Consider the following 26,120-nt stretch of genomic DNA (forward strand, 5'->3'; position numbering starts at 1 on the left):
TTTTTCTGTGTTGAAATGATCCTATGATTTTTATATTTCAATCTATTAATGTGGTGTACCACATTGATTGAGTTACAGATGTTGAACCATTCTTGCATTCCAGGGGATAAGTCACATTGATCTGGTCATGGTGTACAATCCTTTTAATGTGCTGTTGAATTTGGCTTGCTAGTATTTTGCTGAGAATGTGTGTATCTATATTCATCAGGGATATTGGCTTAGTTTTCTTTTCTTGTAGTATCCTTAACTGGCTGTGGTATCAGGGTAAGGCTGGCTTCATAAAATGAGTTTGGGAGTGTTTCCTCTTCGATTTTCTGGAAGAGTGTTAGAAGTATTGGCATTAATTCTTCTTTAAATATTTTGTAGACTTCACCAGTGGAACCACCCAGTCCTTGTTTTTCTTTGTTGGGAGGTTTATGATTCCTTACTTGTTATTGGTCTGTTCACATTTTCTTCACATCTGTCTTCAAGATTCAATATTGATAGGTTGTATGCTTCTAGGAATTTACCCTTTATTTCTAGGTTATCCAACTTGTTGACATACAACTGTTCACAGACGTTTCTGATGATCCACTGTATTTCTGTGGTGTCAGCTGTAATGTCCCCTCTTTGAAAGCAACTATATGTTATGTTCACACTGTGTTGTAGTAAGTACATAGAACAATTTATGAAATATTCTTGTAAAAAAAAATCATACATAACTTCATTGATGAGGTCTAACCACCTGCTTATAAGAAATACAGAACATAGAATTTATATAAATATTATGGGGATTTGAGTAATAACACAGAAAATGGGAAATTCTATGATGACAAATGACCTTTTTCTACTCCATGAAAAAAATTACAAGGGGAAGAGCTAAAATACTGGGTTTTACAAGTCATAAAGGTCTTGGGTCTGCATAATGTTGGAGAGCTGACTCTCAGACCCTCAGAAGGATTTTATACCCTTTTACCCTTGAGTGAAAGGGTAATCTAAGAAAAAAAATGCACATTACAACAAAGTGAAAGAAAACTGTTGTATCTTCAAGAAGAAAAGTATGATGAGGAAGACAGTTTCCTCTAAGAATTTGTGACCGTAAGTCAACTGGCATGCTGATTTAAGGTTAGAAATCTGTCTGTGCTATGGAAGAAATCTCAAACCCAGAGATTAAATCCCAGATTGGATTTAGCATGCCTTCACATCCATGAAGAGCACATGTAAATCCTTTTTGGAGTTCCTTCACCTTCAGGATACCCACAGCCTACAAAATGAACACAGTTCCCACACTTATGAGAAATAAAGCATCATAAGCAAGAGTCAGAAGAACAACAATAGATTTAGGCTACCAGAGACCACAGATAATGGAATTATCAATCTGATCATAAAATTATGTAATGAATACAAGATAATTTGTAAATGAACAAGAAGCAAGAAACTGTACAAAATACAAGACACATTTTAGGAACAACTAGAACTTATTAAAAAAACCTGTAGATGGACACTGCTGAGAATTTGAGAACTTGGTAACAATTAAGAAGAAATTAGAATGCTGCAGCACAGAGACACAGATGAAAAACAAGATAGTGAAAGATAATATGAAAACATCTAACATAATTCTATCAGAGTTCTAGAAGATTAGAATGGAGAAAATTGGGAAAAAGCAATATTTGAAGAGATAAAAGCTAAGATTTTCAATGACAGCCACTTAAATAGGGAAAAAAGTATAAAACTTAAAAACTAGTACAGGGGACAATACAGTATCAGAGGGGGAAAAATACTTGAATCCAGAAGATGATCAAGAATAGGAGGGGGAAAAAAGCCAAAAAGTGGGACAAATACAATGCACAAAATTTGACAGTAAAAACCCAAATCTATCAGTATCACAATAAATGTAAAAGAGAATGCAGAAGAATCAAAAAAAAAAAGGAGAAAAAATAAACAGGGCAGATGCAAAAACAACATCAAATTAAGCTGGCATAAAAGGGGTAAAAGAGAGTAACTTTACAGTGAAGAAATTTGAGATACACCACCATAGCCAGATAACCGAAGTCATTATCACCAGTGATTTAAGTAATGTATGTGCCTTTGATGTGATGTGATGAAATGGCACTTCACCTCTGTGGTCTTGCTTCCCGAAACTCAAAACCCCAATAGATAACAAAAACATTAGACAAATCCCAACTGAGGGACATTCTACAAAATATCTGACTAGTATCCTTAAAACTGTCAAAGTCATCAAAAATAAGAAATGTCTGAGAAACTATTATGGCCAAGAGGAGTTGTAAAGACATTATGAAATGTGATGTGGTATTCTGGAACAGAATGAAGAAGATATTAGGTAAAAAGGAGACCTGAATAAAGTATGGACTTTAGTTAATAATAATGTATCAATATCGGTCCATTAATTAGAACAAATGTACCATAATATGTCAATAACAGAGGAAACTGGATGCGGGATATATGGAAACTCTACAATCTTCACAATTTTCCTTTAAAAAAAAATTGTCCTAAGAAATTGATTTAAAAAAAAGCTGATGTAGTTATATTATGTCTATTCTGTATTATCATGACTATATTATATATACCAATTTAAGACAAAAAATTATTGTGGATAAAATAATCACTACTTAATGGTAAAAAGCTGAATAGGATATTTTATTTCTAAATCTGTGATAGTTTATTAGTCTTTACTCCTTGTACGTAGTTACATGTTCCTTTTCAACAAATGAAGTTATTTCATAATAAAGTAGGAAAAAAAACTCCTGCATGAACATTCTGCAGGGCTTTGATCATTGGAAAGGCAGCAGATATATTAGTTCTGCATAATAACAGCAGCATGTTGGTAAAGGCAATGGAGAAGCAGGCACTCCAATAAACTCCTGGGAAGATCAAATAGGTTTGTACTCTCTACAAAAGTCAATCTGATAATATCTGTTAATGTTATAAATGCACATACACTCTGACCTACCAATTCCATTCTAGTTATTCATCTTACATATGTATGTGCACATGTGCATAAAATTAATTTACACAGTCATTTATGACAGTGCTGTCTGTAGTGATATAAGATTAGAAACAGCCTGTATGTCCATAAACAGGAGACTGGTTATATAAATAATCATACACCTATACAATAGAATACTATGTAACTGCAAGGGAGAAAAAAGTTCTTTGTACATTAATATAAAATGATATCTACCATTTATTGCTAAGAAGGAAAAAAAAAGCAAGTAAAACGCAGATGTATAATATACCAGTCCAAAATCTATTGACATACAACCTAATTGTGTTCAGTATTCTATTTGCCCTTCTAGGTTTACTTTTCTTCTTTCTCCACCCTTCTTTGTGCAAAATGAATTGCACTTTCCTCACTCTCTAGCTTCTGCTGTGTTCAAACAATGAGCAGAATGGCTAGAAAATCAGAGGGTGGTAAAAGTGTTAAAGGAACTTTTATTCCCTGTCTCCTTCACTACAGGCAGTTTGCATTTCTCTAAGACAACGGATCCTGTTAAGCAACCCCTCTCCCTCTGTTACAGCTCCTGTCAGGTTCGGTCAACAGCTCCTTTCTGCTGTGCTTTCAGGCTAAGGAGCAGAATTGGCTTCCTACAGTTGCTGTTCCCTGAGTATTTCCCTGTCCCATTTTATTCCTTTACTCTAATGTTTGTATACAGAGAGAGAGAGAGAGAGAGAGAGAGAGAGAGAGGGAGGGAGAGAGAGAGTGTGTGTGTGTTTAGGGAGGGAGGGGAAAACAGGGAAAAAGACAGCTAAGGAGAAAAAGAGAAACACCTAGTTACTTGGCATCATGGCTGGCAAGCATGGTAAAAAGACATTTCATTGAATAGCCTACTTGTATTCAGTATTTTGGAATTTTGGTCCATGTGAATGTATTATCTGGAGGGAAAATATATAAAGTAAACATTTGAAAGAATTAGAAGAAAATACTATGAGAGTCTATGAGATATTATAGTAGTACATCTTTTCTTTCATGTATTTGCTATTCTTTTCCATTTCCAGATGGACAAATAAGAAAACAAAGAAAAAAGAGAATAGACCATTTGACAGAGTAAGCACAATAATTTTCCTTTTTGGCCATATTTCCCCTTCAATTCCAATAGCATCAAATCACAGAAAATCTATTTACACATTACACATCATATACGTAATTTATTAAGTCTCTTAAAGAAATTCAAGTTCAAGTGTAGCACAGAGAAGGCATATAGTGGATCTGTGGCATCTTGCTGCACTGATGGACAGTGACTGCAATGGGGTATTGGTGGGGACTTGATAATATGGGTAAATGTAGTAACCACATTGTTTTTTCATGTGAAACCTTTATAAGAGTATATATCAACCTTAAAAAATAAAAAAAAATAAAAAAATAATAAAGTAAAATAAAAGAAATTCAAGTTCACATTACCCCTATTCTTATGGTATATGAAACTACTTATTCTTATCCATATGTAGCCTTGTAGCTGACTAAATGAGTGAAAGTAAGAAATTTAGCAATTTAAAATTCTGGCTCCTTCACTTATTTGCTAGAAGCCCATGGGCTTCCATGAAATAAATTTGCTAAGTCTGTTTCCTTATCTGTAAAATAAAGACAGTATCTACTGTGCAGAGTTTTGAGAGGCTTAAAAACAAAACAAAACACTGCAGAGCAACCAATGGAGTGCCTGGCTAACAGTAGGGGCCTGTTAATGAATAGTAGCTACTGATATCTCTGTTAATATTATTTATAAAAACAAAACTGTAAACAAAACTTAACTTGAAAGTAATTTAAGAATTTACTACTAATCTATTAGGACAAAAAGTGGAAGAAGCTACACTAATATCAGTTGAAAATCAACTTTAAGACAAAAATTTTACTAGAAACAAAGAAGGACATTTTATAATAGTAAAAAGGGACAATCCATCAGGAAGATTCAACAATTAGGAACATCTATGCACCTAACAAAAGAGCCCAAAATAAATGAAAGCAAAAATGGACAGAACTGGAGAAGCAGACAATTCAATAGAGACTTCAATATTGTACTTTCAATGAAAAATATATAAGATCAACAAGGAAATGTAAGACTTGAAAATAGTAGGAACCAACTAGATATTTATAAAATGCTCCAGACAACAACAGCAGAATACACATTCTTCTCAAGTGCACATGCAACATTTACCAGGATAAAAGCATGTTAGGCCATAAAACAGTCTTAATACATTTTGAAGGACAGAAATCAAAGTATGTTTTTTGATCAAAATGGAAAGAAACTAGAAATAAATAACAGAAGGACTATTTGGGAAATTTACAAATGTGAAAATTAAAGAACAGGCTCCTAAATAATAATGAGTCAAAGAAGAAATCTACGCAGTGCTTAGTAGGAAATTTGTAACTATAAATGACTACATTAAAAAAGAAAGTCAAGAGAATGAGAAGATAAGCTACAGAATGGGAGAAAATATTTGTAAAAGGCATAACTGGTAATCCTGTTATTCAAAATATACACAGAACACTTAAAACTCAACAGTAAGAAAGCCAACAATATGATTGTAAAACTGTTCAAAAGACTTAACAGACACCTCACCAAAGATAGAGGACTGCAAATAAGCATATGGAAAGATGCTTAGCATCATATGTCATTAGAAATTGCAAATTAACACAGTAAGATATTACCAAATAACTATGTGATGGTTAAAATGGCTAAAATCCAAACACTGACGACACAAAATACTGATAAGAATACAAAGCAACAAGAATTCACTGCTGATAGGAAATGTAAAATGTACATCCACTTTGAAAGACAGTTTGGCAGTTTCTTACGAAGCTAAACATACTTTTACCATAAAACCCAGCAATCACACTTCTTGATAATCACATTTACGTCTACACAAAAACCTGCGCACAGATGTATACAGAAGCTTTATTTGTAATTGCCAAAACTTGGAAGCAACCAAGATATCCTTCTGTAAGTGAATGGATGAACAAACTGTGGTACATCATACAACAGAATGTTACTTACTGCTAAAAAGAAACGAATTATCAAGCCACAAAAGACACATAGAGACTTTACTGTACCATCCTCTCAATTTTGTTGTGAACCTAAAACTGCTCGTAAAAATTATCTATCAAAAGAAAATATCAAACCAATAGCCTGACCTTCCACCTTAAGAAACTAGAAAAAGAAAAGCAAACTAAACCCAAATCAAGGAGAAGGAAGGAAATGATGAAATAGAATATGGAAAAATAGAGTAAATCAAAGAAACAAAAAGTTGAGTCTTTGCAAAGATTGACAAAACTGACAAACCTTAGCTAAGCCAAGAAAAAGGAGGGAAGATTCCAAGTGCTAAAATCATGAATGAAAGGTGGACATTAATACCAACCTTACAGAAATGGAAAGGATTATAAAGGGATACTATGAACAATTATATGACAACAAAATAATCTAGATGAAATGGGCAAATTCCTAGAAAGACACACACTACAGAAACTGACTCAAGAAGAAACAGAAAATCGGAATAGGCCTATAACAAGTAAAAAGACTGAACAAGCAATCAAAAAAATTTTTTTAGAAAGAAAAGCCCAAGACCAGATTGGCTGTACTGGCACTAAACATTTAACGAAGAATTAACAACAGTTCTTCACAAATTCTTCCCCCCAAATTTAAGAGTACAGATTGCTTCCCAACTCATTCTATGAGGCCAGTATTACCCCAAATTTAAACCACTGAAAGATATCACATGAAACTACAGACCAATGTCCATTATGACTACAGACAACAAAAATTCTCAACAAAATGCTAGTGAGCCAAATCCAGCAACATGTAAAATGGATTATACACCACAACCAAGCTGGAGTTACCCCAGTAATACAAAGTCAGTTTACCATGAAAATCAATCAAATAATGTATCGTATTAATAGATGCAGAAAAATATTTGACAAAATCCAATATCTTCTCATTGGAAAAACAACCAACTAGGAAGAGAAAGGAACCCCTGCAACCTGATATAGGTTACCTACAAAATACCCAGAGATAACATACTTAAAATAATGGAAGACAGTTTTTCACTTAGGATAAAAAAAAAGACAAGGATGTCTCCTCACCCCTTCCATTTAAATTGTACTGGAGGTTATAGCTGAGGCAATTAGGCAAGAGAGTGAATAAAGGCATCCACGCTGGAAAAGAAGAGGCAAAACTGTCTCTATTCACAGGTTACATGATCTTGTATATAGAAAACCCAACCCAATCCACTAAGAACTATCAGAATTAAACAAGCTTAGTACAGTTGCAGGATACCACATCAAAACACGAAAATCAGTTATATCATTGTAATGCACTCACAATAAACAACTTGGAGCTTGAAGATGGTGGCATGAGAGGTGAGACAGAAATCTCCTCCCAAAGCCACATATAATATGAAAATACAGCAAATACAACTAATTCTGAAAAACTAACAGGGAAAAAGGCTGGGACACACTACCTACACCTGGGGAAAAGAAAAGGGTAAAGTATCAAAGCTGTGATCTGCTGGGACCCAAGCCCTTCCTCTACCCCATCTCACTGGCAGGGAGGGGGTGGAGGCCTAGGACTGCTGAACACCCAGCCCTGGAGAGGAGCACGAACCTACATTACACGGTGCTCTGGAGATTAGTGGGGGGTTGGAAAGCTAACACAGGTGGAATACTTGGAGACACTGAGATTCCAGGTGCTTGTGGAGAACAGGTACCCACAACTGGCTGCTCAGGGACAAAAGACAAGCAGGCACTCTGAGAGACTTCCCAACAGTGAGAGTGCTTTCAGGGACTGCACAAAGCTTGCTGCTCAGAAGAAAGGATAGGTGGACAAAATTGTCCCAGCACACTCAGTCCAGCAGGTTGGGAACTGTCAGGAGATTCAGGAGCTCCATCCCTTGGCTGGCAGCACAGCTCTTAGGCCCCCACCATGATATGCAACTTCCTGTTCCTTCCTCACACCTGGCACCGGGTCACAAACTTGCTGCTCCACCATTGCTCCTGGCCAGCCAGAGGGCAGCCCCACCACTAGCAGCTGTAAGGGGGTAGCATACAGATTCTTCCCTGAGCACTTGACCCACTGGCCCTGGCAGTGGAGGCAGGCAATGCAGCTGGGAAGCAGCAGAGTTCTTTCCTCCTGGCAGGCACCAGTGCTGCTTTCCTGCAACCCCCGCCATTGCTCCAGGGGCTGAGAAGCTCCAGAGAGTAGAGCTTCTGGGCACTAGAGGGTGTCGCCTACACCAAGTTATTACAAATATGAAAAGTCAAAAGAACCTGGTACAAACCCAAATCCTACAAACACCAGAAAGAGGACCAAGTGAAACTGAACTCACCAATCTTCCTGAAAAAGATTTTTTAAAAAAATCATAAACATGCTCATGGAGCTCCAGAAAAATATTCAAGACTTCAGGGAGGAATTCAAGAAAGAGATAGAAACTTTGAAAACTACAGTATCCGAAATGAAACATAAAATGGAGAGATTTAAATGCAGATTAGATGAAGTAGAGGAGATGGTAAATGAAACAGAAATTAGAGAACAGGAATACAAAGAAGCTGAAGTACAGAGAGAAAAAAAAGATCTACAGGTATGAAAGATATTAAGAGAACTGTGTGACCAATCCAAACAGAACGATATTTGCATTATAGGGCTACCAGAAGAAGGGAGAGAAAAAGGGATAGAAAGTGCCTTTGAGGAGGTAATTGCTGATAACTTCCCCAGTATGGGGAAGGAAATAGTCTCTCAGTCCATGGAGGTGCACAGATCTCCCAACACAAGGGACCCAAGGAAGACAACACCAAGACATATAATAATTAAAATGGCAAAGATCAAGGATCAGAACACAGTATAAAAAGCAGCCAGAGAGAGAGAAAAAGATCAAAATACAAAGGAAAACCCATCAGGATATCATCAGACTTCTCAGCAGAAATCTTACAGACCAGAAGGGAGTGGCATGATATATTTAATGCAATGAAACAGAAGGGCCTCGAATCAAGACTACTCTACCTGGCAAGATTATCATTTAAATTTGAAGGAGGGATTTAAACAGTTCCCAGATAAGCAAAAGTTGAGAGAATTTACCTCCCACAAACCATCTCTACAGTGTATTTTGGAGGGACTGCTATAGATGGAAGTGTTCTTAAGGCTAAATAGCTGTCACCAGAGGTTATAAAACCACAGTAAAGAAAGTAGAACAATTAATTACTAAGCAGATGCAAAATTAAATCAACTACCCCCGAAGTCAGTCAAAAGATAGATAAAGAGTACAGAATATGATACCTAATATATAAAGAATAGAGGAGGAAGAAAAAGGGGGTGGGGGGAAGAACCTTTGGATTGTTTGTAATAGCCTACTAAGTGAGATAAATTAGGCTGTTAGTAAAGAAGCTACCGTTTTTCTTTTGGTAACCACAAATCTAAAGTCTGCAATGGCAATAAGTACATACCAATCGATAACAACCCTAAATGTAAATGGTCTGAATGCACCAATCAAAAGACAAAGAGTCACTGAATGGATAAAAAAACAAGACTCATCTATATGCTACCTATAAGAGACTACTTCAAACCCAAAGGCATACACAGACTAAAAGTGAAGGGATGGAAAAAGATACTTCATGCAACTAATAGGGAAAAAAAGCAGAGGTTGCAGTACTTATGTCAGACAAAATAGACTTCAAAACAAAGAAAGTCACAAGAGACAAAGAAAGACATTACATAATGATAAAGGGGTCAGTCCAACAAGAGGATATAACCATTATAAATATCTATGCACCCAACATAGGAGCACCTACATATGTGAAACAAGTACAAAAAGAATTAAAGGGGAAAATAGAATGCAATGCATTCATTTTAGAAGACTTAACACACCACTCACTCCAAAGGACAGATCAAGCAGACAGAAAATAACTAAGGAGACAGAGGCACTGAACAACACATTAGAACAGATGGACCTAACAGACATCTACAGAACACTCCACCCCCAAACAGCAGGAAACATTCTTCTCAAGTGCCCATGAAACATTTACAGTAGATCATATACCAGGTCACAAAAAGAGCCTCAATAAATTCAGAAGGATTGATATTGTACCAGTTTCTCAGACCACAAAGGTATGAAACTACAAATAAATTATGCAAAGAAAACAAAAAGGACTACAAACACATGGAGGCTTAACAATATGCTCTTAAATAATCAATGGATCAATGACCAAAAACAGAGATCAAGCAATATATGGAGACAAATGACAACAATAACTCAACAATGCAAAATCTGTGGGACCCAGAGAAGACCGTGCTAAGAGGGAAGTTTATTGCAATACAGGCTTACCTTAGGAAAGAACAATTCTATGTGAACAGTCTAAACTTACAATTAATGAAACTAGAAAAAGAACAACAAATGAGGCCCAAAGAGAGTAGAAGGAAGGATATAATAAAGATCAGAGCATAAATAAATAAAATCAAGAAGAATAAGATAACAGAAAGAATCAATGAAAGCAGGAGCTGGTTCTTTGACAAAAAATTCAGAAAATAAACCCCTAGCCAGACTTACCAGGAAAAAAAGAGAGTCTACACATAAAAACAGAATTAGAAATGAGAAAGGAAAAATCACTATGGACACCACAGAAATACCAAGAATTATTAGAGAATACTATGAAAAATTATATGCTAACAAATTGGATAACCTAGAAGAAATGGACAACTTCCTAGAAAAATACAACCTTCCAAGGCTGACCCAGGAAGAAACAGAAAATCTGAATAGACCCAATTACCAGCAATGAAATTGAAATGATAATGAAAAAACTACCTAAAAACATAATCACTGGACTGCTGAATTTTATCAAACATTTAGTGCAGTAATGCCCATCATCCTTTAAAGTTTTCCAAAAAGTAGAAGAGGAGGGAATACTTTCAAACTCATTCTATGAGGACAGCATCACTCTAATACCAAAACCAGGCAAAGACACCACAAAAAAAGAAAATTACAGACCAATATCCTGGATGAACAATGATGCAAAATACTCAATAAAATATTAACAAACTGAATTAAAAATACATAAAAGATCATCCATCATGATCAAGTAGGATTTATTCCAAGGATGCAAGAATAGTACAATATTAGAAAAATCATCAACATCATACACCAACAAACAAAAGGACAACAATCACATGATCATCTTCATAGATGCTGAAAAAGCATTCAACAAAATTCAACATCCATTCATGATAAAAACTCTCAACAAAATGCATATAGAGGGTGAGTACGTCAACATAATAAAGGCCATACATGACAAACCCACAGCCAACAGTATACTTAACAGTGAGAAGCTGAAAGCGTTTCCTTTAAGACTGGGAAGAAGAAAAGGATACCCACTCTCCCCACTTCTATTCAACATAGCACTGGAGGTCCTAGCCACAGCAATCAGACAACACAAAGAAATAAAAGGCATTCAGATTGGTAAGGAGTAAGTTAAACTGTCTCTGTGTGCAGATGACATGATACTGTACATAAAAAAACCCTAAAGAATCCACCCCAAAACTACTAGAACTAATACTGAATTCAGCAAAGTTGCAGGATACAAAATCAATACATAGAAATCTGTGGCATTCCTATATACTAATGATGAACTAACTGAAAGTGAAATCAGGAAAACAATTCCATTCACAACTGCATCAAAAAGAATAAAATACCTAAGAATAAACCTAGCCAAGGGGGTAAAAGAGCTATACCCTGAAAATTGTAAGACACTCATGAAATTAAAGAAGACACCAATAAATGGAAATACAATGGACATACATCCGTGCTCATGGAAAGGAAGAATAGTCAAAATGGCCATCCTGCCTAAAGCGATCTACAAATCCAATGCAATCCCTATCAAAATACCAACAGCATTCTTCAACAAACTAGAACAAATAGTTCTAAAATTCATATGGAACCATAAAAGACCCCAAATAGGTAAATCAATCCTGAGATAGAATAACAAAGCTTGGGGATTATGCTCCCTAATTTCAAGCTCTACCACAAAGCCACAGTAATCATGACAATTTGGTACTGGCAGAAGAACAGACCTATAGATCAAACAGAATAGAGAGCCCAGATATAAACCCAAGCATAGAGTCATAGAGTCAATTAATAAACAGTAAAGGAGCCATGTAGATATACAATGGGGAAATGACACCCTCTTCAACAACTGGTGTTGGTAAAACTGGACAGCTATATGTAAGAGAATGAAACTGGATTATTTTCTAACTCCATACACAAATTAAACCTGAAATGGATCAAAGACCTGAAAGTAAGTCATGAAACCACAGAAGTCTTAGAAGAAAACAAAGGCAAAAATTTCTTGAATATAAACATGAGCAACCTTTTCCTGAAAGCATGTTCTCAGGCAGTGGAAACAAAAGCAAAAATGAACAAATGGAACATCAAACTAAAAAGCTTCTGTACAGCAAAGGACACCATCAGTAGAAAAGGCATCCTAGAGAATGGGAAGATATATTCCTAAATGACATATCTGACATGGGGTTAACATCTAAAATATATAAAGAACTCACATGTCTCAACATCCAAAAAGCAACCCAATTTAAAAAAATGGGCGGAGGATCTGAAAAGACACTTCTCCATAGTAGAAATTCAGATGGCCAACAGGCATATGAAAAGACACTTCACATCACTAGCTATCCGGGAAACACAAATTAAAACCACAATGAGATATCACCTCACACATTAGGATGGCCAACATCAAAAAGAGAAGGAACAACAAATGCTGGGGAGGATGTGGAGAAAGGGGAACCCTCCTACACTGCTGGTGGGAATGTAAATTAGTTCCACCATTGTGGAAAGCAATATGGAGGTTCCTCAAAACATTAAGAACTGAAATACCATTTGACCCAGGAACTGCAATTCTAGGAATTTACCCAAAGAAAACAAGATTCCAGATTCAAGAAGACATATGCAACCCTGTGTTTACTGCAGCACTATTTACAATAGCGAAGATATGGAAGCAATCTAAGTGTCCATTAGTAGATGAATGGATAAAGAAGATGTAGTACATATACACAATGGAGTATTATTTAATCATAAGAAGAAAACAAATCCTATGATTTGCAACAACATGGATGGAGCTAGAGGGTATTATGCTCAGTGAAATAAGCCAGGCAGAGAAAGACAAGTGCCAAAGGATTTCCCTCATTTGTGGAATATAAAAACAAAACAAAACTGAAGGAACAAAGCAGTAGCAGACTCACAGACTTGAAGAAGGGACTAGTGGTTACCAAAGGGTAGGGATAGGGGAGGGTGGGTGGGGAGGGATGGAGAAGGGGATTAAGGGGTATTATGATTGGCACACATGCTGTGGGCAGGGGGTCACGGAGAAGACAGTGTAGCACAGAGAAGACAAGTAGTGACTCTGTGGCATCTTACTACACTGATGGGACAGTGACTACAATGTGTGGGTGACTTGATAATATGGGTCAATACAGTAACCACGTTTTTCATGTGAAACCTTCATAAGAGCGTATATCAGTGATATCTTAATAAAAATAAACATGAAAATAAAATTAAGAAAATTCCACTTAAAAGAGCATGAAAAAGAATGGAATACTTTGGAATCAATTTAAGGAAGGAAGAAACCTATACACTGAAAATTACAAAACATTGTGGGAACAAATGAAAGAAAAGTAATCTAATGTGAATCAGTCCCTGTGTCCTTAGGAATCAAGAATCCTGCTGTTGAGATCCCCTCTGAATTCTTCTGTTGAGCTAAACAAGATCACTACCTGTTCTTAAACTTCACGAAAAGGCTTAATTTTTAACGGAAGACAAACTTTCTTCAGCTGGTATGCTCTTCTTGTTTTAAAGCAGTGCTTCTTCGATTTAACATGCACATAAATTATCTGATGATCTCATGAAAATACAGATTTTAATTAAAACTGGGTGTGGGAAGGGGCTAAAGTTCTTCATTGCTAATAGCTCTCAGATGATTCCAATTTTGCTGGTTCCTTAGACCACAGTTTCAACTGGTTGCATATATACTACTGGCCTAACTCATTTGAAGAAAGAAGCAGCAAACCTTAGGATGGGTGGCAAATAGCAGAATGAAAGTCTAATCCATCCTCTAAATTCTTCATAACTGAGCACAATATATTCCCTAACAACAATTAAGAACACACATTTGCCACCACCCCTCCATTCCCGCCACCACTAACTACCAGAAAAGATGTAGACTTAGCAGGTCAGACTAAGGCTAAATTCATATGAAAAAAATGTTTAATACCTGTCCAATAGAGATCATTCCCTTAGAGTGTTAACCATCAAGTCTTCCTCTCTGCATCTTCTGCCTTTTATTCCTTCTTTTAACCAGTGTTTCTTGTGTCACTGGGGACTAATGGTGGTTCCCTGGCCATCTAGTAACTGGTGTACAGACAACTTAATTGTTGTTCCAATGGTCACACATGCCCTATAAAGACAGTCAAGAGGGGACTATTTGTTTCAGCTACCTACCTTTCACATTATGTGAGTTGTTAACATTGGTTAAATACCTATTTTGTTGTTGTTACTATCATAACGTGTTAAATTCCCAATTTAAGAAAATTTACTCAAAAGCATTCACAGAAGAGTAAAAATGACAAACACATTTAGATCAGAATGTCATCAATGAATAAATGGTATGATCTTACAGTGAAAACAGTGTGATCTCAGAATGGGTTATGTCAAGTGGATTAGAAGTGATTGGTTTACACTGGGAGACCTTCTGACTTCCTTGTTCCCTCCATACTGTAATATATTATTGAACAGGGGCTGAAACATTATTAAACAGGGACAAGAAGCCAATGAAGCATTCATATAATTTTCAATTACTCCAATAAACCAGTCAAAACCTGCATTATAAATTTTGTCATTAAAGCAAAGATTGATGACTGCATCAAAGGAACTTGAACAAAAACAGGTATAACTATGGTCAGCTGCAAAATTAATGACAAATATGCTCAGAGAGAAACAAAATGATCTGGCTAAATTCTATCATCAGATGATATTACTGGACATTGTAAGTGTTGTATACAATGAGGAAGAACAATTACTACCACAGATGCATATTTTGTTTTATGGCTGCAGGAAGCTACTAGTGTTCACAGTGTGAATCAACTCTTATCATATACATAATACATGAATCAAGAAATACAGGCAACTTTTACTGATCATCAATGAAAACACGGTCTAGAAAAGGGATTTTCTTTTATCCACAATTATTTTTCAACCTTGACTTGAAAAGGTATACTGGGAGCAGTATGTCCAAGAGCACTAGCCATGTAAAAAAGAAGAGTATGGCACCTGAAAGGCAATTCACACATGGCTTCACTTGAAGATAACAGCTGGCATTTCATTATAAGCCTTCTATTCTTGAGTCAGTGTAAAGACTGAATGGAAAATTGTAAATATAATTCAAATTGCAGCCCCTGAGCAGGTATCTTAAGTTTACATTAAAAAAACAGCAGCAAATACAAGACTCTGCTTTTCTATATTGTGAGGAGGAAAAGTGCTAACAAAAATAATTCAAATGAAGGATTATAACTTTTTTTCATGGTCCTGATAAGGTCAGTAAAAATTTCTAGGATTATCTGAGGCTTACTCAAATGGCAGACCTCCATGACATACAGTATAGTGAAGACCTGAACCTATCATTTGAGGGTAAAACAAGAATTCTTTTTTTTCCTTTTTACTTATTTATTTATTATTTTTTTTTGAAGAACATTATGTTTACTAGGCTCCCCCCTTCACCAAGTCCCCCCCACACACCCCTTCATAGTCACTGTCCATCTGCATAGTAAGATGCTGTAAAATCACTACTTGTCTTCTCTGTGTTGCACAGCCCTCCCCATGCCCCCCACGCACTATACATGCTAATCGTAATGCCCTCTTTCTTTTTTCCCGCCCTTATCCTTCTCTTCCCACCCATCCTCTCCAGTCCCTTTCCCTTTGGTAACTGTTAGTCCATTCTTGGGTTCTGTGATTCTGCTGCTGTTTTGTTCCTTCAGTTTTCCTTTGTTCTTATACTCCACAGATGAGTGAAATCATTCGGTACTTGTCTTTCTCCGCCTGGCTTATTTCACTGAGCATAATGCCCTCTAGCTCCATCCATGTTGTTGTGAATGGTAGGATCTGTTTTTTTCTTATGGCTGAGTAATATTCCATTGTGTATATGTACCACCTCTTCTTTATCCATTCATCTACTGATGGACACTTAGGTTGCTTCCATTTCTTGGCTATTGTAAATAGTGCTGCGATAAACATAGGGGTGCATCTGTCTTTTTCAAACTGGGCAGCTGCATCCTTAGGGTAAATTCCTAGAAGTGGAATTCCTGGGTCAAATGGTATTTCTATTTTGAGCATTCTGAGGAACCTCCATACTGCTTTCCACAATGGTTGAACTAATTTACATTCCCACCAGCAGTGTAGGAGGGTTTCCCTTTCTCCACAACCTCACCAACAATTGTTGTTGTCTTTTTGATGATGGTGATCCTTACTGGTGTGAGGTGATACCTCATTGTGTTTTTAATTTGCATTTCTCTGATGATTAGCGATGTGGAGCATCTTTTCATGTGCCTGTTGGCCATCTGTATTTCTTCTTTAGAGAACTGTCTATTCAGCTCTTCTGTCCATTTTTTAATTGAATTATTTGGTTTTTGTTTGTTGAGGTGTGTGAGCTCTTTATATATTTTGGATGTCAATCCTTTATCAGATCTGTCATTTATAAATATATTCTCCCATACTATAGGATACCTTTTTGTTCGATTGATGGTGTCCTTTGCTGTACAGAAGCTTTTAAGAGTTCTTAAAGATAAATATGAAGACCAAATCATGCTACAAGTGGCTAAACTGAAGAGGTTCACTTTTCCTACATCTAGCCAATTTCTTCCCCTGCTGTAGAAAGACACCAGCGTATTATTATTAGGTCTACTTAAAAATCACATTCAATTACCACTAGACCTAAACATTTCCTAGAACTGAATATAACCAAAAGGACAGATTTACACAATGCCATCTTCCAAACTGAAATATACAACTTCAATAGTGAGTACTATTTGTCAACTATTTGTCAACTATTTGACAAATACAACACATTTGTCAACTCAATGTTTCACTGAACATTTTATATAGTTTTCAGTGAGAATTCTTTCAACAGTATTTGTATCCAAACATTTGGATATCTAAAACATCTAACAGAATCATCCTATACTTGCTACTATTTCCAACAACCCGTAGTTGAAAAGCAGAATTCAGAACTAAAGAGTAGGAAAATAAAGTTAGATATGAAGTCTTCACTTTGATTTTAGTGAGAAAGATATCAGTGTGGTGAAAGATTACAGCAATAACTGCTTTTCCCAATGTTTAAATCATTTTAAAATGCTTTCATATTACAATGTCAAATTTTGAATTACTTTTGTTTATTTAAAATTGGTGGTGTGCATGAAGACCCATCACATGATTCACAATTCTAATGTCTGAGAAACACTACCTTCTCTACTATCCTACTTTCCTTTCATTGGAAGCATTAATTTCTTTCTATGCATTACGCTAGAGAAATACAGACAACCATGGAAATTTTGCTTGCTACTATTTATCTTCTCACATTAGAAAAGCACTTCATTATCTGCATTTATGTTACCTCATTAAAAAAAATAAGAGGGCCTTATTTCAATATGCATAGCACCTAGAAAATACATCTAATGATTACTTCCAATTTCTCTTTGAACCCTACTTCCCGCAAAATCATTCTTGGGAAAGTTCTGACTTTCCCAGAACCCAAACTGCCTTCATGTACCTTTTGATTACAGTCAAGGTGATATTAAAAAAACAACTGGCATGGCAGAAGCACCAAAGAGAATGACACAAGTTCATAATCACATGGCTGTAGTGGTATGTGCTGACTAAGTATCAGCCTTAGTTACAGGTTCATTTAAACAGCTTGCTATTTAATGCTAGCCCTATTCTCAAAGACCTGTATTCCTTGCCTGACAATTTGCAGGGAAAGAAAAGCAGTTTTCATGAAAGACAACATCATCAACTGGATTCCAAAGATGAATTTAAGGCTATCTTTTATTAAATCTTTAATTTCTCTTTTATTCCTTAATAGAAGAATTAAGGATAAGTATTAGACAGAACACTGTATTGTTTTCTTTCCTCTACATCAGTGGTCTCCAGAGAATGAGACTCTTAAGTCAGCTTTTTTTTTATAGCTTTGTTAATTTTATCCATAGTTAGATGACCACATTCTTTATCCACTCAACCAAATGAAAACATTTTAATATACAGACAAATGGACAGATCTGGGGATATATTAAGGATACTGTAAACTGTTAGCAAACAAATAAATATTTGACATACAAGGGAAACAACAGAAAGCGAACAGAGAAATTCACAAAAAAGGAAAGATGGGTCATTTAAAAACAAACTTGAGATCACAGAATTATGTACAATAACATCACAAAGATCAGTGTTGTTTTTAAGGATCTTCTTACCCAACTTTGGAAAAACTATTAAGTATTCAGCATTGCACTGAGGACATGCCACTCTGGCTGTACTGTTTCCTCTTTGTTTTTCATCCACCCAGCGCTGGAGACAAGCCTGGTGAACCCATTTTGTAGATCCTCTGCATCTGCATGGTCTCACCCACTCAGCTGTTCTATCATCTTCATCAGTGGCAAAACACACCCAGCAACTTCTGTAAGAGAAAATAATGAGAGGTTATATTGTTTTAGTATAGTGATATAAATTTGGCCCTACATGTTTTCATTATAGGTATGACTGGTTATCCTTTTTTCAGAATTATATGTATTATATTTGAAATTAAGGAATGTCAAGTTTGGGATGCTTATATTAAAGAAAAATTCTATTGAGATGACTAATTAAAAACATTTCCCATTTTGCTTTTATGGGTACTTCATGAAGTCTAATTTGTTCTTGTGTAATTAGGCTGCAATTCCTTATTTTTCTCCCAGTTAGTACAAGTTTTGACATTGATTTTCATTAGGGCAAATACAATTTAACTCAGGGAGACCAGTGACTCCTCCCCATTAAAGTTTGTACAACTGAAAATAACTGCTGATTAAAGCTTGTTACCTAGTATGCAGTTTTCACTTATTATTTAGATATGTGGGTTCTGTCAGAACTAGCTTAACTATGCTCGGTGAGAAAGACTATATAGTCAGATACTATATAGACGGGTGAGGTAGTCCAGACCTTTTAGAAAAGCGTGAATTTTAATTCTGTCCTCCAATTAAAACGGGGGAAAAGTGGAACTGAATCTATGGCAATAATATCCAAACTTGTGATTTTGACTCAGCTTTCAAATTCACCCAGATTTTAAATGACCTAGGTAAAAAATGGGAGGTAGGTGGCATACTGTTAGCATACTGACCCTCTGACCCACCTCAGCCAAGCTGTCAGTGCTCTCATACTATCTTAGGGTTATCCAAAATGCCTTCTCTTTCTCCTTTTATATTTTACTGTGGTAAAATATATGTAACGTAAAATATACTACTTTAGCCATTTTTAAGAGTACAATTCAGTAGTTTAAGTATATTCATATTGCTCATGGCAACCACCATCACTATCCATGGTTTGGGTTTTAATCTACAATTTTTGCATAAAATTTCAATCGAAAATATACCATACAGACCAGTTAACTGAAGTGTTAGTATATATTCCCCTCACAGCTGAGGTCATTTTGTAAATACATTTGTATACCTCTTGGAAGTCAGATCTATCATTCTGGTAACAAAATATAGACAGAGTATCTAGTTCTTACAAGTTTTTCATTTCAACAATGGAACATATATGTAGCTAAGTACAACTAGATCAGCACAATTAATTAGTATTAAAGTGAACTGAATAAAGTCAATTCCAGTCATCAGGGTAAAAAAAGTACAAATGTATCTACTCAGAACTTTGACAGGCTGAACCAAATGAAGTTGCCTTATTTGTTTGTTTTTGACCTACAAAAATAATGGGAATTTCATTTCAGTCTAACGGGAATACTTATACAGCTATATTCCCCATAAATTCTGAGTTAGTTTTTTCCCAACATGAAAAATTTCACACTTCAAAAAAAAGCCTGAGAAACTGTTCAGGGAATATGCATATTTCCAGTATCTAGATTCTACAATTCTTATATTTTGCAACATACGCACACATTTACTCACTGATTCATCTTAGTTCTTGATGCATTTCAAAGTTGAAGGCATCAGTATACTCTCCACTACTTTTATAGTTCTCCTTTTTTAGAAGGTACTCAACTAATATTTAAAGTAAGCAGTTTTAGATTTCTTTCTAATTTCACAACTATGGTAGATAAGATGGTTGAACGATTTTACAGTGGAAACTTACTAGGAGTTAAGCCTAATTAGAAGTGTTAATACAAATAACCTTGTTTTTATTGATTCACAGTGACTATGAGTATACAGTTTACAAATCTGGATTTTGAAGCTGATGCTCATTAGAGTTTAACTGAAATTATCTTACAGAGGTGATATCAAAATAAACCTTACTGATAGTAATGCTCTCAGAAAGTTTGCCTTATTATTATTTTTTTCTGTTTATAACAGCTCTTTATGAAATCACATGAGGGCACACTAAGGTTTCATCTTAGCCGCTATAACCGGGCCCACTTAATGGGTGGATTGCGTTTTTCCTGGGGTAGGCAGTGTATGGCAAAGGTTGCTGAGTTGCTGTTGCCACTCAATTTTTTCTCATTATTTCCCCTCTTCCTGCAAAATTTTCCCTTTCTTCTCTTTCTTTCTCTTGTTTCTGATCCCCGTTTTTTCTTCCTTTTCCTTTTATCTGCTCTTCTCTCCATCTCCCCTGCCTTTGCTTTCTGGAGCAGAAACAGAGGGTGAATGCAAAGAACCAAGAGATCTTGGATTTTTAAAAACCTTAAAGTTTGCCTGCTTTCAGCATTACCAACTTACCACATCCACTTTCTATTTATTCCAATGGAAAATCAGTAAATCTGATGGTCATTTGAGATCAAATAGTATTGTCCACAACATGTGAACCTCTGGTAACACCACCAAATTACTTCATCTAAAAATCAGTTTACAAACAAATAAATATGATGTGGAAATTTCTATTTAATTCCATAAATTATTTCTGGTAAAAGTACAAAACAAGCAAGCAACTGAAAATTATAGAAACTGCCAGCAACACAACACTTACTGAGCACTATTCCCATGTGGTTTCACTGGTTCCATGTGGTTGCACAAACAAAATAAATGAAGATTTTTCTATCTGGACCCTATAATAACTGGAATCATGCCCAGTAGATAGCTTTAAGGTTCCAGTGAAATTACCACAAGTACTTTCATTTTAAGAACGAACGAAAGGTCTATTAGGATAGATCAGGGAAGGCTTCAGGGAGGAGTAATAGTAGACATCAGTAGAGGCAGGGACAAGTGATTTTATTACTGGGGTTCCCAAAACAAAGACCTTAAGATCATTTGGCAATTTGGACATTCTCTGACTCTACCCCAGATCTAGTGCATCAGAAATTCTGAAGAAGGAGGGCCTAGAAATCTATTTTAGCAAGCCCTCCAAGTTATCCCAATGTAAATAAAGTTTGAGAACCACTGGTGTAGAAAAATGGCAGGTAAAAAGAAGGCAAAAAGATTGGAGAAAGCAGACCGTATAAAGTAAACAATTACTGGATTTGCATTGTTAGAAATAGTTGTTTTGGATTAAATACATATAAATGACAGTACAGAAAATACTAAGTTCTAAAGATTGATTTACTACCTTATAGGTAATGAAAAAAACAGTCTGTGAAGGAAGGGCCAGGCACATGGGAAATTTACTTTCAGCATATAAAAATGAATGTTTTTAGGCAATGAATGCTTTTAGGCAATACAGCCTGGTCTTCACATCTGGAGAAAAAGACTGGTGGGAACAAAATATGTATATGGATCCTTTCTTTGACTTTTTTTTTTCTTAATTTCTGAAAAGACTGACCAGGAATATCATCTGAGAAGATCTTATAATTATGCTTTCTGTCTTGGCTTCCCCATACCCAACTCCCTTCATGATGCAATCTACTTCAGCTGTTTATTCCCCAATTCTCCACTTCCCTCTTTGTAAGAGAAAAGTTATCTTTGAAAATGATGGGTTTATGGTTTCTCAAGGTCTTAGAATGGAGGGGAGTAGAAACTTGTGGTTTAATGCACAGCACGATTTCTTTTCTTAGGAACAAACTATCCCACACTTTCTATAGAAAACCACTCTTCCCTCCAACCTCAACCATATATGTAGTTTTGGCAGTTAATCCTCCTGAATCTTCAACTCCAGGAGGGGTAATTCTTAAATTGGTTTAAGGGTATATCCCATGTCCCAGATTATAGCAACTGGGAAGCAGAGCCCATAATGCTAGTTTTAGCAGAATGAACCTCAGAATTTTTGCTGGGAAAGTTTGTGCACAGACTTTTTTTTCTACTGGGCCTGAAGGCAGGAAAGTGTGAGGCTAAATGAGGGTGTGAGGCTTTTGCTGCCAGGAGAGCCACTGAGTGGAGTCTAAAGAACCCAGAGGATGCTAAAAGATGGAAACTAATGGCTTTGTTTGAGACATGGATCAAGCTGTGCTTAATGCTAAATATACTCTTGCACTGTTCACTTACATAAACCCACAGATTTTTTTTTTTAAGCTTAACCAGTGTGCAGCAGATTTCCCACCAAATGCAACCCAGTCTTGATACAGAGTTTATGGAACTGGCTATGAGATGGCCCCAGAACAATCATATAATGTAAACACTAAACAGATTTTACAAGTGCACACAGTATTTTGTGTCAGTAGCTTCATTTCCTACTGATCAGAACTAGAGGAGAAAAGCATTAAATAATCCTAATTTCTACGGCAAGTACTCTGAGTCTTGCAAGCTTTTCTATTTCTCATAGAAAAAGAGCATAATGGGCAAAACAGGCTCTTAATTCTGCTATTGGATCAGGTCATTTCTTAGACAAAAACAGAAAAACGAAGATAAAACCAAACATTTTGAAATTACATATTTTAATATTTTAATTTATGGGATGGCTATCTGAATACCCTTAAAAGGTGAGAGTAATTGGCAATTTCCCATTTCAAAGGACGAAGCCAAACCTTTCAAAGTTCATACCCAAGAAAAGGTTGCAATTTCTGACCAAACTCCAGTAGTTGCTCTTTAAGTCATTTCCCCATCTTGTTCTCTTCAATCCTCCAAGGTCTCAAAAAGCAATGCTCAGTGTGATGCACAAGTACCATCTGAGAACTTGCCTGAAACGCACACTCAATTCTCAGGCTCTACCCTAGACCTACAATATTGTGAATACTGCTGTTATGGTGTACAAATAATCTCTTTAAGACCTTGCTTTCGGTTCTTCTGGGTAGAAATGGAATTGCTGGATCATAAGGTAATTCTGTTTTTAATTTTTTGAGGAACCACTGACACTATTTTAATAAGCCCCTCAGGTGATCAAGATACCAAAGTTTGAGGACCTCTACTCTAGCCATTCTTCTTTTTCCTTATTTCTTCCCTTTTGTAAGTCTCTCTCTTCAACTCACCATAATACAGGAATGAAATTTCATTTTACACTCAATGTAAATATTTAAGTTGTTTCTTTTTTTCTTATGATTTAAATTGTTTTTTAATTTAAACAGTAAGTAAAATGCTGAAGATCATTTTTTCTAAGGAAAAAAAACTAGTTAAATTTTGGGAAAAGATATGTGAGTCCAGAATATTCTAACTTGTTCAAGAGCCTGGGCTTTGGAGTCAGAATGAATTTAAGTCCTTGCTCACCAGTTACCCGTTTAATGAAAGAATTTCAGAGTTGTTGTAAGATGGGTTCTTAATTTGGGGTCCATGAAAATGTTATCGGGTAAGTAAATTTGATGGTAAAAAAATTACTTCTTTATTTTTGCTAATCTCTAAATAAAATTTAATTTTCCTTTAACGATGAATATAAGCAAACCTTAGAAATAATAGCAGTATAGCAACAGAAATTAGTGACCAGAAATTCTCGTATTACTTTGTGGCTGTGGAGCTCCCAAAATAACACTTGGTTCATCACTAATTTGAAATTATTTATTAGACCCACCAACAGTGGTCTAAGGCATTTTAATGTGTTAAAGCTCATATTACTTCCAGATTTTTAATATTTTGATAGTTATATTTCAACATAATTGGTTTCATTTCTGATCTTACACATTTTATTTTATTCTTTCAGAACATTCTGATGAGAAGGAACCCAGAGGCTTAACCAGACTACCAAAGTGTTATCGGCATAAAAAAGATATTATGTTAAGATCCTCTATTGTGAAGAATTAAACAAATGATCATGAAATTGCTTAAGAATTTCGTGGCACATATAGAGCCACCAAATGAGCACTTGATGAAGTTCCCAGCACCAATAAAGATGAGAATTGTGTCAACTTTACATAGATGCATTTTATGGATGCATTTTCTTACCCAAATTAGCAGATAAAACAATTCTGCTTGGCATGCTGGTATTCAGTGGAAAAAGTCTGAGATTCCTAATCAGGTCCCTATTTTCCACCAAGCCACCACCACTGCTAAAGATACTCATTTAAATCCTCTCTATTGATTTTCTTCCACCCCTTTTCCTTCCACTAGCTTTTCTAAATGCCTCCTGCTTGCTGATGGCATCTTTACTTCCACACTCTCCCACCAGCTAAGTTGTGGCACATTCGTTTACAAAATAAAGGGAAATCTGGGAATTGTCATGATTGGTTAAGAGAGCAAAAAAAAAATTACTACTATAATATGAAGACAAGAAAAAGTAACTAGACAAACCTAAAGAATATTACTTATTCCTTAAAGGTACAACCTTACTGGAATTGCTAATACCACTGATCTGCATAATAACATGCCACTTCTTATAAAAAGTGACTTAGTCACTTTATCAGTCACTTAGTTCTGTATGATCTTAAAACTGTAACTTATTTTTCCAGTTTATATTCTAACGGTAAAGTGAATAAACAGTTCAAGGAATACACGGCTAGTTTGCCTTAAACCTACCATTTTCCAGTATCTCCTAAATTAACCTAAGTACCTACTAAGACAAATCATTACCTGATGCCACAAGGAACTAAATTTAAGGAATTTACAGTCTAATTAAGAAACAAATATATTCACAGAAGGATCACATAAAAACCACCATATAAAGTAATACAGAAATGTAATGATGACAGTAAGAAACTCAGGATGAAATAGCTGAGAAGCTTTCATGAAAAGGAGAGAACTACAGATGAGAATTCAAGTTGGACTGAGGAGTGAAAGGTATTCCAAGTAAGAAAAATAGTATAAGTAAGCTTAGAGATGGAAATGAGCATATTGTCATGGACAAAGTCCAATGAGGTTGGAAAAGAAAGGTTTTAAGATAATCCAGTTGGGAAGGATGGATGACAGTGATAATCTCACTTCATGGGGTTTATTTGTGACTCATCCACTGTTTATACGATTAAGTTATTTTTTGTAAAAGAATGTGGAAAAAAGGGGAGGAAACATCAATAAAATAGTTTCTCACTGGCACATAAATTAACTAAGCAAGATAGGTATGGTTATCTAATCAAAGCTCGCAATAAAGTCTACCTTTATAGATTTGAATTGCAGGTGTTAATCTTGGATTATTACAAAGATCTGGGAAATCATAGACTCCTGCCCCCAAGATCACACTGATTAAAACTGAAGTGTAGCAGTATAGAATAATTCCAAAGAAAAGGAGAGCAATGAAACAAGCTTTAAAAGTGCTGCTGTTGTGTTACATACACTGCTTTAACAATGTATTTGTGGGAAAGTTTTAAGGAGAACAAGCACTCCTGAATTCAGAACATGCTTAGAGATCCATACACTGGTTAATGCAAGGAAGGCCCCATTTAACAATGGAAAAAACTGCACACCGTAGACTCATAGACACTGAGAAGTGACTAGGAGTTACCATGGGAGAGGGGCTGGGATAGGTAAGTGGGGGTGGGGAGGGGGATAATGGAGCATAAAAATTCTCAATCATAATTTAAGTTGGTCACCAGGATAGTAGTACAGCATGAAGAATATAGTCAATGATTCTGTAACACCTTTCTATGTTGACAGTAACTGCACTAGAGGGAGTGA

The 26,120-nt window shown here is 35.8% G+C and overlaps 1 protein-coding gene across 1 annotated transcript in view; it reads right to left on the reverse strand.

Moving 5' to 3' along the window:
• Positions 1-26,120, reverse strand: part of MARCHF5 (membrane associated ring-CH-type finger 5) — a 58,971-nt gene that overhangs the window by 25,350 nt on the left and 7,501 nt on the right. The window contains exon 2 of the mRNA XM_017663845.3: positions 18,492-18,694. Within this exon, the coding sequence (XP_017519334.1) occupies positions 18,492-18,694 (203 nt within the window). The remainder of the gene's footprint in view (positions 1-18,491; positions 18,695-26,120) is intronic.

Source organism: Manis javanica, chromosome 7, assembly GCF_040802235.1.
Source record: "Manis javanica isolate MJ-LG chromosome 7, MJ_LKY, whole genome shotgun sequence".
NCBI lineage: Eukaryota > Metazoa > Chordata > Mammalia > Pholidota > Manidae > Manis > Manis javanica.